At 41.2% G+C, this 14,321-nt stretch overlaps 1 protein-coding gene across 6 annotated transcripts in view; it reads left to right on the forward strand.

The window, feature by feature from the left end:
• The window catches only part of LOC143172377 (ectopic P granules protein 5 homolog), a 60,209-nt gene that overhangs the window by 39,536 nt on the left and 6,352 nt on the right, over nucleotides 1-14,321 (forward strand). For all 6 annotated transcript variants that reach the window (XR_012997341.1, XR_012997342.1, XM_076361752.1 and 3 more), the window contains 10 exons: nucleotides 1,323-1,536; nucleotides 2,331-2,491; nucleotides 2,611-2,818; nucleotides 3,487-3,562; nucleotides 4,478-4,581; nucleotides 5,485-5,660; nucleotides 6,396-6,581; nucleotides 9,913-10,122; nucleotides 10,257-10,401; nucleotides 13,202-13,444. Coding sequence is in view for 4 of the 6 variants with exons in the window: in XM_076361752.1 (XP_076217867.1) it covers nucleotides 1,323-1,536; nucleotides 2,331-2,491; nucleotides 2,611-2,818; nucleotides 3,487-3,562; nucleotides 4,478-4,581; nucleotides 5,485-5,660; nucleotides 6,396-6,581; nucleotides 9,913-10,122; nucleotides 10,257-10,401; nucleotides 13,202-13,444 (1,723 nt within the window). In the remaining 2 variants the exon portion in view is untranslated. The remainder of the gene's footprint in view (nucleotides 1-1,322; nucleotides 1,537-2,330; nucleotides 2,492-2,610; nucleotides 2,819-3,486; nucleotides 3,563-4,477; nucleotides 4,582-5,484; nucleotides 5,661-6,395; nucleotides 6,582-9,912; nucleotides 10,123-10,256; nucleotides 10,402-13,201; nucleotides 13,445-14,321) is intronic.

Here is a 14,321-nt window from a genome sequence, read left to right on the forward strand (position 1 = left end):
GGGTTGCTTTTGTGGGTGTTCTTTCCCTAAAGACTGTGACTTTAGGCTAAGGAAGAAAGGTGCAAATCTGGTACTTTAACATTGACAGGTTCTATAGATCTGCGTTGCTCATCCTGAATGGTATGTGTTGTATTTAAGCTCAAGAGGGGCTGGAGGCAAAAGCAATTAGGAAGCTTAAACTACCCTTTCCTAGCCCAGATAATATCAGCATGTGCTTCCTAGGGCTTACTCTTCAGTGCACTCTTACTCTTGAAATTAAAGCAGGCTCTCAATGGCTTCTTCTGCCTGATATCATAGAATCATAGGATCGTTAAGGTTAGAAAAGACCTCTAAGATTATCGAGTCCAACCGTCAACCCAACACCACCATGCCCACTAAACCATGTCCCTGAGCGCCGCATCTACACGTCTTTTAAATACCTCCAGGGATGGGGACTCAACCACTTCCCTGGGCAGCCTGTTCCAATGTTTAACCACTCTTTCAATATTTAACCACTCTTTCAGTAAAGAAATTTTTCCTCACGTCCAATCTAAACCTTCCCTGGTGCAATTTGAGGCCATTATGTCTCTGCAGAGACATTCATCAAAATAGCCTATGAATCCCATTTATTTTTATCTTAAAAACAAAACCAAACAGAAATTGGAACAGTGTCTGAATCTTCCATCTCTGTTTGGCACCCGTGTCCTTCCTGCCTACCTTAAAACTGTGAGTTAGGTAAGAGCAAGTGATTTGCACACCTCTTGTTTCAGGGCTGCATGATACTGCCTGCGTGTATTGTCAGTGGAGAAATTACTATTATACTTAGGCTTTGATATCACTCTGATTCTCTTCATTAGTTACACAGAGACGGGGTTCGACAGCAGGCAGGCTGTTTTGGGCGTGACTGTGTGCTGTCCTTAGTGGCAATGATCAGCGTTGTCCCTGCTGACCTAGGTCTGAACAGATGGCCTAGAGGCTACAAAAGCTTTGCACCTCCACCTGAAAATTTACGGACTGTGGAGATTAGCCCAGTCTAATGCTTGTAAGTGTGTGTTTGGTAGTGGTACTGAAACGTGGAAATTCATACACATCTTTATGAACCTGAGAACCCCTGCCAAGGGTTGTTTCATAAATTCAGGGACTTCTGCAGTATGCTAAATCATAACCTTTGGAGAGCGTTACCTGGGTTTTGAGTTAGGCCTAATGAGGCGCAAATTCATTAGTTTTTTCTTAAATATATAAAAACATAAGGATTTTTTTCCCCTGAGAATTTCTCCCTTCTCCTAAAGGTGTTGTGGCTGTTGAAGCTTCTACTTAAAAATGCTTCATGTCCTCTGTTCTAGTTTGACCTTACGCAATGGTTAAGTGTTGCTAAGCCACCTCTATCTGAACGTACCAAGCTTCTGGAGTCTATTCACTTGGCTCTCAATGCATGTGGCCTTGAACCTGAAGAAGATATTTTGATGCCATTTAATATCTTCTGCAAGCATTGGACTAACCTCCTCCAGTATCAGTTCCCTGATCACTATAGTGATTTCCTAAGATTGTTCGTGCAAAGTGAGTATCTGAATCAATGCATACTAAGCCTTTCGTACAGAACTCTTCTGGCTTAAAAATACGAACTGCGTGCAGTAGAGTTAAATAGCAACAAATACGAAATGATTTGAACTTTCTTAAGTTTCTGTATGCACTTTTATGTGCATGTTGTGTGATGCATTTCTATTAGACGTATTTTAGCTCTAGTAGAAAGAAACACTGCTGCAGATCAAAGTACATGCATCAGTGACAACAGATTTTCAGCCCATATTACGGGAGAAGGATGGAGGAGAGGTTTCTATTAATGGAAGCACTTATTAATTATAGCCATGCCACAGTCTGTAATGCAGCATCCTTGTTCTTGAGCACCCTTCAATGTCAAACTGAGAACTGGAATTATGGAGACCCGGGACTGATACTGAAATCTGCTGAAAAGGTCCTGGTTGACATTAGATGCTACTTATAATCTGCTGTGCCTCTAAAATGAGAACAGAAGTACTTCCTTTCTGTCAAACCATATGTGCTGAGGCAGCAACTATCTGTTAATATGTGTTTGTAGCCAGGGATGCACTAAGTGCCTAGGAAACTCTCTAAGAAGAGAGCATGTAGATGCCAAAAGGGAATGTTAAATTACTTATGTTTGGGAAATAGAGATCTCTCTCACCCTTAAAGTGGGGTTTTCAAATTCATGCCTTACCTAATTTTTTTTATGTAGTAGGGAGCTCTAATTTCAACCTTTTCTGACTTGTATTGAGAAAGGGACTAATATCCTTCTCCTGATTTTCACAAATGCGTTCCCTTCTCTTTCTCCTAAGGCTCATCAGAGCAGCTTCTAAGCCCTGACTGTTGGAAGGCATCACTTAAAGCTTTGGGATGTGGTTCACTAGTGACTGAACAGGGAAGCTTCAAGAAAAATGACTCTACTGAAAGTCCTGTATTGCGGGATGCTGCAAAAATTCTCCTCTCTGCAGAACAGGTGGGTGCCTCTTTGGTTGATTTGTTATGTTTTTCAGCTGAAACAGATGCCTACCAGTGACAAATAACACTGCTGTGCAGTCTTTCTGTAGCTGATTAATAGTTTTCTTCTTTTTACAGGTTAGAGAGACAATAGAATGGCTTTCCACATCTTTCTGCAAACTCCGACTGGCTTTGATGGACTTTAGGACTTTTGGCCTGTTTTCAAAATGGAGTCCTTATGTGGCTGAAGTGAATAAATTTCTGGAGTATCTTATTAAACGACTTATTGACACCGAAGTTGCCAATTTAGCCCAAGAGCCTCTTGGCAGTAACAGAATTCTAGCAGGTAATGTGTCTTAAAAGCAAATTACTTACGAACAGGCACTCAGTTTCTCTAATTTCCTCTGTTAAAGACCATTTAAATATACGGTAAAATTTTCCTCCTCTGTGTTTGTACAATGATGAGAACATTAAAATACAGACGGGAAATGATGATGCTGATTCATGGTCATGTGGGACTTTAGGCTTTATCTTTATGCTTGTTGGAGGAAGTTTGTTTATATTTGAGCTTGCTTTAAAATTATTTCATGAAGACATCATACTTTCTTTAAAGAAAAATAGAGTCTTTTGCACTGAGCAGAGGTTTGGGGACGAGGGACTACTGGATTTCATCATGGTGTGATTTTGATTTGGAGAAAATCGCCAGAACACCTTTTATTTTAGTATATGCAGGTTTAAAGTGTGAATCATCATTACCCCCACAATCTCAGATGTGTTAAAGTGATATTAATAAAACATCTAAGCAATGCAAAATGCTTAGGATTGTTGTTAAAACAATCATATTATTAACCAGAGTTACTAATAAGCATATGGTATTTTAAATTCTTATTTGACCAGGAAGAACTGATTAAATGTCGGACTAAGAAAAGGACGTTGTATTCAAGTTTGGAAAAGTGTAATATGTTCACTGTTGCTAATTTGAGTATAAAACTTCTATGTTTTATTTTCTTCTAGCATTGCAGTCCTTGTATTCAGTCATTGCTGGACTCTTTAAACCATGGATACTGGTCTTGGATAAGGAAGATGCAAGGTATGTATTGCATTTTAAAATTAAATGAGTTTTTACTCAAGTAAGGACTTTAACCCTGTAAGAATGGCTTTCATTGTTACCTCATTTTTTTTCGGATTCATGACTGTATTGTGACCTTCCATTAAATAGCTGTGACTTGTGTCATATCCTTAACAATTACGGAACTAATTCATGAGTTTCTTAAGACAAATTTTGCAAGACTTGGATTGAGTAATTGTTTTGGATACAAGAAATACAACCAAGCTCTGGTCAGGAAGCAGAGATGAGAAAAATATGAATTGCACTTAGTTCTGGAAACACTCAAATTTACATTTTAGATTCCTTTTATTTAGCTTCCGTAATACTGATAACTCCTTAGTTTAAAACAAAACAAAAAAGCCAAACAAATACAACCCCAAATGCCAGTGGTACGTAAAGAAACCTTGGACCAAATCAGTCCTATGATGATCTACTGCCTTGTGTACCTCTGTCTTCACATGGAGAGTTATTTGTAATATTATACACTTACGTTTGACTTTCTTCCAAAGCCAAAAGCTTTTTGAGCTGTGAGCACATCTCCAACATGTAATTAGAAGGTTGACTGCAGGTGGTATGTGCTGTCATTCAGAAATTCCTGTGTTTTGGTATTTAATTCAGTTATGAAATATCAAACAAGTAATCTCTGTTTACTCAGTGGTATCGTGGATCTTCAGTGTGGCGTTAAAATAAGTACCTCTTCTAAGGAAGAAACAGGCAGTTCTAAAGAGTTGAGTTTGAATGAAAGGACTGCTGATACCTACTATATTGATTTACTATGTACTGCCTACTATATTGATTTACTATGCTTTAGGATATTTAAATCATTTAAGTGTTTATGATCTTGTTTATGGTCTGGTAACTCAGCACTGAAATTTGTGTTGCTTCACTTCCTTTAAGTAACCAGCCCTGTTACCCTTGGTTAGAGAGCGACACTCCTGTAGCGTCCAGCATGGTCTGTCTGTTTACAGATTGCATCAAGCTTTTGCACGAGAGCTTTAAAGGTGGGTGAAGTCCCCGCTGTTTTAATGTAGTGGCACTTTCTGTTCTATCAGACCAAAAAAGATTTTTGATTGAGATGTGGGACGTGAGGGGATTTTGTTTGTTGTGAACTTTTAGCCAAGATGATCGCTGCAGTGGTACCAGGAGCATTTCTTTATTTCATCCTTAAAAGACAGCTTTTTCCTTGACAAGGGTAGATAATGCGATTGTTAAATGCATAACTGTCAGATAACGAAGTTGATGTGAAGGAAAGCAAAACAAAATGAGCTGTCATGAGAAGTGCATGACTTCATTCTAGGTCTGCATGATGTTCCCATACAACATATGCAGCAGCATGTCACAGTGACCAATCCATGTGTCTCAGCAGCTTGTCCTGGGGGTAGTTTAATCTCCAGGACTGATCATTTTGAGCTCCTATTTAGCATTGCTTATTGTGCCGAATGTGTAGACAGACATAGGAACGGAAAAAATTAATTTCACAATACCTCTTAAGAGCTTTTAGGGATGAACTAGATTAAAACTTCTCTTGTAAAAATAAATAATTAAAAATAACAGATTATTGTGTGTGTTACAAAATTTGAGCTACATAAGATCTTTTTAAACCAAAACAACCCAACATAAAAGCAGTGAAGTTCTACATGGAAGGAGTATTTTTATAACTGCAGATTATTGTCCAGCAACTCTTCAAAAGATCGAGGAAGGGCATGAAATCATAAGCTTCCCCCCTTGTTGATTTGGAGAAAAAAAATCTAAAAGCTTAATGTGCATTTTTTTTTTCTTTGACGAATGTATTTTAGTGTAACTTGCATTTATGGTTTTTCGTCTTCAAAATTGGACTTCCTTCTGTAATCAAGCTTTCCTTGACTATTTTCTGTTGTTAATTCAGCTATTTTCTTTGAATCTAGATAAGCTGTTGCCAAGCCACCATGGAGCTCTCTGGTTACATCTAATGCATTACTGTGAATGTTGCACAGCCCCCAAAATGCCTGAGTTTATTCTTTATACTTTCCATACTGAGTTCAGAAGGCTTCCATGGAAGGAAATGCATCCAGACCAGATGCTTATGGAAGAGTTCTTTAAAGTGAGTACATTGGTATCTGTTGAATTAAGTTCGTAATCAGTGTTGCCCTTGAAAAATAACTGGAGAGCTGGAGACAGTTCTTTAGCAAGTAAGCTTTTAAAGTTTATTGTAGTATTCACAGCTGCTCATTTCGTGATTGATGATTTTTGTGAAGGAGTGCTATTGAGTCTTATACGAAGTTGTGGGGAGCGGTAAAGCTGGCAGTCTTTGTAATCTGTCATTGCTCTATCTGAATGTCTTGTTTATTATATATGTATTTAATATGTATTTAGTTAGAGGTAATATATTTTACTATTGCCATGTTGTTCCCACTTCCGAGTTGTTGTCTGAGACAACGTAAACCTGCAGATAGGTGTGGAAATGCTCCAGGATTTACTGCTTATCTGTTTGGGATGAGTGCTTCATGCAGTTCTAAACAGGCTCAGAGTTTCTTAGTTTCTCTTAGAGTGAAGAGAAATGGATGCGATCATGCAGCTAAGAGTTTGTAATAGATTATTTCTTTCTGGTTTGCAGTAGCTTGGTATTCTGTACTGGTTGTTTGAGAGGCTTAGAAAGTTGTATGTGCAACTTTTCTGGTGGGGGGGCAAAATGATGGAGAAGCAGCATCTGTCTACTTCTCTGCCGACCTAAAATGCTGCTGTGGATTTATGGTTGGCTAAGAAGTTGAAAAGTATGAGTGTATTTATATCTTACGTTGTTTTATGTACCTGTCTTTTTTTCCTTTCTCCTTCCTAGATCGAAAGAGGCAGCCCCAAGAGTTGTTTCTTATTCTTGGGTTATGTTTTATGTGAAATAAACTGGGTCAGTGTCCTCTCTGATGCCTGGAATCCCAACCCTCATCCTCAGACTCACAACATGATTGTCTGTTTGCTGTATATGATGGTCCTGTTGGCAAAGGAGGAACAACTTATAGGCAAAGAGGTAATTTTTGAAAAGGTTCATACCTGTCTGTCTTAGAAGAAGAATAATCCTTTGCTAGCAAGGACACAGGCTGTGACGACTTTCCGACTTGCAGAATGATTATCTCGGAAGTGTTTCATGCCTAGGTAAAATGCCCCAATTAGTGTTCTGGAGATGGCCAGGACTAAATCCTTATGTGAGTGTGGTGGGTTGACCTTGGCTGGATGCCAGGTGCCCACCAAGCCGCTCTGTCACTCCCCTCCTCAGCAGGATAGGGAGGGGTAGAAAATAAGATGGAAAAAACTTGTGGTCAAGATAAAGGCAGTTTAATAAAGTAAAAGCAAAGGCTGCGCGTGGAAGCGAAGGAAAACAAAAGACGTATTCTCTACTTCCCATCAGCAGGCGATGTCCAGCCACTTCCTGGGAAGTAGGGCTTCAGTACGCGTAGTGGTTGCTCTGGAAGACAGACGTTGCAATAATGAATGCCCTCCCCCCCCCCCCGCCTCCTTTTTCTTAGCTTTTATTGCTGAGCAGATGTCCCATGGTATGCAATATCCCTTTGGTCAGTTTGGGTCAGCTGTCCTGGCTGTGCCCCCTCCCAAGATCTTGCCCACCCCCAGTGTGCTGGTGAGGGGGGAATGTTGGAGAGACAGCCTTGATGCTGTGCGAGCACTGCTCAGCAACAGCCAAAACACTGGTACGTTATCAGCACCGTTCTAGCTACCAATACAAAGCACAGCACTACGAGGGCTGCTATGGGGAAAATTAACTCTATCTCAGCCAGGCGCAATACAGTGAGGTATTTTGTATAACTTGTGTGAGAAAAGAAGAGCTGCTGTTTGTTTTAAGAAGCGTCTGTAGGTGCTGTGTTGTAAAGAGTAGGCAAATAAATACAGACAGTTTCCTGGAGTTACAAAATGACACTCTGGGTTTTGGAAAGAACAAATGTGTATGTTAGTTTCATTAGTCTTTAAAAAAATATATATATTTTTATGTAAAACTACTGTGCAGTTGTTTTCATAATTAAGTATGGGATGCTGCATAGTATATCTTTCCTGTCTCTTAGGCCAGCCCTTAATTAAAATGTCTGTTTCCTTTTCTCTTTCCTGGTTTTGAAGAGCCTTAGTTACAAGCACATGCAAAGTAGAGGTAGTATTAGCAAGAATTTACACGTGCACCTGTAATACATGTGCGCATATATATATATATGCAATATGATATATAACTTAAGGTGAAGCTTTTTCTGACAGCCTGAGTGAAAAGGGTGTCTAGCGTCAGCCCGCTTTGATTCAGGCAGTCTGCCGTGAGCGCAGGAGCAGCGTTGACTGCAGCGTTCATGCTTGTAGCACCGGTGGTGCTGTGAGAAGAATCGGGAGGCTCACTGAGTCACGTTTATTCTGTCATGGCCAGTCACGTAAATCTCCGCTGTGCCTTGCTTCTTCTCCTGGGTGGCAAACATGAATGTGTGGAGTGATGGTAAGGAGTCATTCATTTATGAAAAGCTTATGCCTGGCTCTGTCTCTTACCGTGCATGTTTGTGCTGTTTTCCAAACTGATCTTCAGTACTGGTCATGCTTCAAGTTGGTTGTGTTAAGCACAACTCAGCAATGGGATTAGTCCCTGTGAGGTTAGGAGCAGCACTTGATCTGAGCGTAGTTTTCTTTTCATAGCTGTCTAAAAGGAAAATATTTGTCTGCTTGAACGTGTTTTCTCAAGAGTTATAAATCTCAGAACTGCTTTTGCAAACACTTATTTCTTACCATAAAATGCTCCCCTCCTAACTCCATATGATGTGATGACAACTCACAATGATGTAACAACATCTTGAAGACCAGATATATCTTTAACAAGCTTGTCACTGTCTGCTTCTGATGAGTTACTGGGGACAGATTACTTCGTCTGTTGAATCTTAGGTTGAGTTTTCTTGTTCTTTTGCTCTGAAGGGTGATTTTATCATCTCTGATTTCTCAGCACTTTTCCCATTTATGGTTACATTCTTAATATTTCTGAATTGTTGGAATAGGAAAGAGAAACGTCAGGTGTTAGGATGAGCTTTCCAAAACCTGCTTTTGCTAGGAGCTCTGTGTGGGTAAATCTAGCACAGTCTGATTCAGTCCACTGCTTCTGGAGGACTCTTCCAGAGGGGCTGGGTAATCTTCAAGAAGTCCCATTTCACATCTGCCAGCTTTCTCCCACTTGCAGCGTCTTCCGTTTTCCATTTCCTCTGAGGCGTTACGAGATGCTGTGTCAAGATGTCACCAGCAGCTTTGATCTACACTGTATTCCAGTTTAGGAAAATTACCGGAGTTCACGTGCTTTGACCTGAATGTATTTGCTTATCAGAAGCTTCTCAGGCTTCAAAAGATACCTGTTTGTACATTGTATGAGTCAGCCTCAGGAATTCCCTCTTAGCCTCCAGCAATGTGTTAAACTGACACGCTGTCGCTCGTTTTTTACCTCCCAGAACGCTCCTGTGACACATTGACCTAAATCTCAAACTTCCTCAGCCCTACGTTCCAGTGCATGAGCAACTTGAGAAGTACTTGGTGTACCAGTGTCTCATTCTTGTTGATGTAGTCTAATTTGGGTTGGTTCTGGATCCCTAAAGTCTTTAGGTTGTGTTGGCCGTCAACACAATTCTAGTATTTGTTCATTCTATAACATGTAGGAATTCCCAGTGTCCGTGGGGTGCCCTTTTGTATTGCAGATGTATACGAACCCGTGAGAGGAGGATGGCGGTAGCTGAGGCTAGACTCTCTGCTGCTTGTAGACAGAGAGACTTTTCCCTCTGCATACTTGCACTGCCTGTGTGAGTTGTGGACCCTGTAGGCTGCTGTACTGTTCAGGGTGGTATTTATGAGAATAAGCACTTCAGGAGTCCCCTAGGCTGGTAGATGATTCACTGAATGGAAAATTGAGGAACCCAGCTTCTGTCCCTGGTTCTATTGTGAACTTAGATTAATTTTTTTTTTTTTTAATAATTTTTCTAATGCCTTCTTTAAACCTCTGCTGAAGTGACTTTACCTTGTAGGGTCTCCATTTCTTTCTAGCTGTCTTCACATGTTGACGTCAAATTTTAATGTCTCTCACTGACTTTTGTGCTTGGTTAGAGCTGCAGCAGTCTGAGTACTGTTATGTGAATGCTAGAGATGACATACATGTGTTGGCTTGCTGCTTGAATGAGGAGTCGCTTTTCAAACCAGACTGCCAGTGGTCATCTATTTCTGTGGGGTTTCTGTTCTGTCTCCTTCAAATTTTGGAGTCTGGGCTTCCTTCCAATATTGAGCACTGCAAATATTAATTTAAAACAGCAAAGAAGGTGGAGCTTAGACTGATGTCTTTAAATCTTCAGGAATCGCCACTCATAAATCTTCTTGGACAGACCAGCTCCCTTCCTTGGCAGCTTGTGGGCATTTCATCTTACCAGAGCATCATCAACTACTGCAACAGTCACTACCCTCCTTCTGTTATCCTTGCTAAGGATGCTGCAGCTGAACTGATAGTGAAGCTTCTGAAAATCTCAGCGGGCTTTGGTGCATCTTTGGATAGTCACATCCACCTTGTAAGTTGAACTGGTTTTGCAGTGTCTCTGAGCTGTTCTTGTCATTTGCAATGTTCTGCTTTTGTATATTATGGGGTGTGGAAAGAGTTCTAGGCATGATTTTTTTTCTAATTGACTTTAATTTTGCTTACCAGGATGCAACGCTGAAGTGCCGAGCATACATTCGCCAGGTGGTTCAATTTCTCAGCACCTTAGAACAAAGCGGGAAGATTACTCTTGCAGTTTTGGAACAAGAAATGTCCAAGTTGCTAGATGATGTAGTCATCTTTAATCCTCCAGGTTTGTGTTAAAGAAGCGGCAAACTACTTCAAAGCTGTCAAGATCCTTTATTGTACTGCATGGATTGTTGAACATCTGTGACTATGTAATTACTTGCATTGCTATAATGTCTCCCTTGTGGGCAGCAGGGCATGTTGCTTTGGTGATGTGTGTGTATATATAGGTGGTATATTAGCACAAAACAAAAATATGGACGTTAGCCCGAAGAGCTGTCGAGCAACAGGACCAACAGAAAAACCAGGGGTTATGTTGTGAGTAAAACTGACCGATACGTAGGAGCTTGAGGGATTCCTTTCTTTGCTGTCTAGTTTTTTAATATTATTTTATTTGGCATTTGCATCTTTTTTAGAAGGAAGGATGACACAAATACGCTCTCTTGGTCCTGAGGGATCAGGTTCTAAGAAAGGATTCTAAACTGTTGTGCAGTTGGGAAAACTGACTATATTGAAGAAGGGGAATTATATTGATGTACACTAGTAGTACGGTGTGTCCACACCCACAGCATTTCTATTGATCTCAATTTTAGTAGTAATACCATCCTGAGCTGCTTCTATCAAACTAAAACTTCGGGTAAAATCGGTCGTCTCGCTGTACTCACAGAAATACTTGTCAGGAGTCGTGTCTCTTCCTGTCCATGACCCTCACAGATGTGCTAGCAAGAGTGAACAGAAAGTGTCTGAAAAATCTGTGAGAGCAATAACTGTTTCTCAGTACTTGTCTTGCTACTTGGGGAATCTCTGTAGGACAGCCCCATAGTCAATAAAACTCTTTGTGACTTGAAGAGAAGTGAAGGCTTGCTTGTTGCTGCTGACACTCTTCATAGCTGAGAAATTTTGGAGGAGACAGGAGCTCCAGTATAAGAGGAGCAGCTCTGTTTCATGAACCCCTGTACGCGCTTGTTTGGTGTTAAAGGGCTGAAAGAGAGTGCTCCGTGTTGCTCAACCAGGCTGTGGAGCGCAGGAGGATCACTGATGTGGCGCGGCAGGAAAGTGGTGGTGTGTATCAGATTTAGCTTCTCTGTGAGGTTTGGAAGGGGCTGGCAGAGGTTTTCGGAAGAGCCTCTGGGGCAGCACCTCCTGCTGACAGGAGAGGAGAAAGCTGGACTCGTCCCAGGGGATCTGGCGGGCCCTGGTGTCAGGTGTCTGGCGGTGGTCCCGCTTGGTGGTCTGCAGCCTGTAAAGTGGGACTTGGCTGTAAAACTAGTTGTGACCTTAGGCAAGTCAGTTAACCTCCTGGCATCGTCTGTCTTGGTTGGTCTGTGATAAGAGATGTTTACCTTACTGGAGAGCTCTGCCATGACAGATGACTTTTGGAGCTTTTTTTTTTCTTCTCAGTAGGTAGATACAGACAGAATAGCTTAGTTTGGAAGAGACCTCTGGAGGCCTGTAGTCCAACCTCCTCCTCAGACCAGGGCTAGCTTCAAAGTTAAAACAGGTTGTTCAGGGCCTTGTCCGGTGAGCTTCCAAATATCTGCAAGTGAGGAGGTCTCAACCTCTTTGGACGATGTTTTTCCAGTGATTAATCCCTCTTTTTGTGCACAACTTTTCTTCATAACCAGTGGAAATTTTTCCTTCTACAATGCCTGACGTTGCTTGAAAATGTTCTTTTATAACGATGGTGGCTTTTTTTCATCAATATGTGCAAAAGTGTACTCTGTAGTTAGACTTTTAAGAGCCAAGCGCAGGAAACGTTTGTGCTTCGAGGGTACTGTTGCAGGTGGCCCATGATAACATGTTCAGGCAATGCCAAGAGATGGTTTCAAAAAAATATTCTGGGACGGAACACTGGGATTAGCAGGAAATCTAGAATCCTGGCAATGCATGAGGGGGTTGCAACATTTCAGGGCTCATCTCAGTCTGTCGTGGTTTAACTTCAGTCGGCAACTAAGCACCACGCAGCCGCTCGCTCACTCCCCCCCACCCGGTGGGATGGGGGAGAGAATTGGAAGAGCACAAGTGAGAAAAACTCGTGGGTTGAGATAAAAACAGTTTAATAATTGAAATAAAATGATAATAATAATAATATGATAATAATAATAATAATACACAAAGCAAGTGATGCACAGTACAATTGCTCACCACCCGCCGACCGATGCCCAGCCAGTCCCCAAGCAGCGGCCCCCCCGGCCAGCTTTCCCCAGTTTATGTACTGAGCGTGACGTCCCATGGTATGGAATGTCCCTTTGGCCAGTTTGGCTGTGCCCCCTCCCAGCTTCTTGTGCACCTTCAGCCTTCTCAGTCGGTAGAACATGGGAAGCTGAAAAGTCCTTGGCTAGTGTAAGCATTACCTAGCAACAACTAAAACATCGGTGCGTTATCAACTTTGTTCTCATCCTAAATCCAAAACACTGTACCAGCTACTAGAAAAGAAATTAACTCTATCCCTGCCGAAACCAGGACACAGTCATATTTCAAATTGAATCATGTAAAATCTTGGTTGTTTCACTCTAAGCTGTGCTTTAAACTGTGTTTTCTTGGAGACTGTAAACCTGCTTTATCATTCAATTTATTTGCACTGTAGTCATGGTAAAAGACCCTAAGTGAGAGATGGGCTCCAGTGTACTCTGCTGTACAGTCTTATCAGCTGTCTGTCTGTTTAATGAATGATGAACTGCCTCATCAAGGGAAGAGACTGCGAGGAATGGGTGTCTTATTGCAGTTTCATAAGTACAGACAAGGAATTGAGGTGTGTAATGAGCAAGAGGCTTCTCCCAGTATCTGCAGAAAGGGTTCAGTGGTGAAGTTGAACTTGGGTTCTAGGGCCTATTTACTGAAATGGTTCTCTTATTTCTGACTTTCAGATATGGATCTGCAAACACGTCACATGGCCCTCAGCAGTCTCTTTACAGAAACGCTGATGATGATGAACAATTCCAGTGTTACAACAGCTGAGTCGCTACGGGGGAGCTTACGGAAGTGGATTGACAGCAAAGTGCATGGGTTGCTAGCGATGCCCCTTCTCACAGCAGCGTGTCAGAGCCTGGCCTCTGTGCGACACATGGCAGAGACGACAGAAGCCTGTATCACTGCTTACTTCAATCAAGGTAGGAGCCTGTCTTCTGCTGCTGCTTGTCTCAGAAACTTTGATTGGTCTCGGATGCCCATTAAATACAAATCGTCTGGAATCCTTACAGCTTCACGCTGCCCAGTACTGGAACTGGGTTTTAATCTGGTTTCCGTAATCAGAGCTCCTTTCTTTGTATCTGATGGCTCCCAACTGTCACACACATATGTGCTGTAGTAACTAGACGTGGAAAGGTTAGGCAATTGTGGTTTGGGTTTTTCAACTGCTCTAATTGTGTATTTTCTTAAGAACTATACCTGTCTCTGTGAAAACCGATTTGCTCTGTGTAATGGTTACCATTTTTCCAGCTAAAGGGGAGGACTTTGTAAAAAAAAAAAAAAAAAAAAAAAAAAAAAAAAAAAAAATCATCTCAAGAGAACAAAGCAGGTATTTGTCCCCTCCCCTAGTGTTCTGTAGACTAATTTAAGAAAAAAAAAAATTCTTGATTGGTAAAACTCTGAAATTCTGTGGTGTGGGGTTTTTTTGGTGTGGTTTTTTTTTTTCTTTTTTTCTTTTCTTTCTGTTTACGTAGTCCTTGTGGAACTACATATTGATTTCTTCCACATTCTGTGTGATCAGATTTCAGTACATGTGAAGGAAATATTTAAAATTCCATTGTTAAAATTTTCAAATTTAATCCTGACTGAATGCTGGGAAAATATCTCACCTTGACCTCATATCCACTATGATAGTGGAGTTTTTCTTTTCTCTCCATCAGAGTTGCATGACAAACTGATTACCTGGAAGACAGCTAAACCAGCCCAAATTCTGTCACTTATAGGCACACAGTGAAGTAGTTGTAGTTCTTAGGTTTTACTAAGTGCCGCTTTCTCACACGTTCTTTGTTCTGTCCTTTT

The sequence above is a fragment of the Aptenodytes patagonicus genome, chromosome Z (assembly GCF_965638725.1).
Source record: "Aptenodytes patagonicus chromosome Z, bAptPat1.pri.cur, whole genome shotgun sequence".
In the NCBI taxonomy this organism is placed as follows: domain Eukaryota; kingdom Metazoa; phylum Chordata; class Aves; order Sphenisciformes; family Spheniscidae; genus Aptenodytes; species Aptenodytes patagonicus.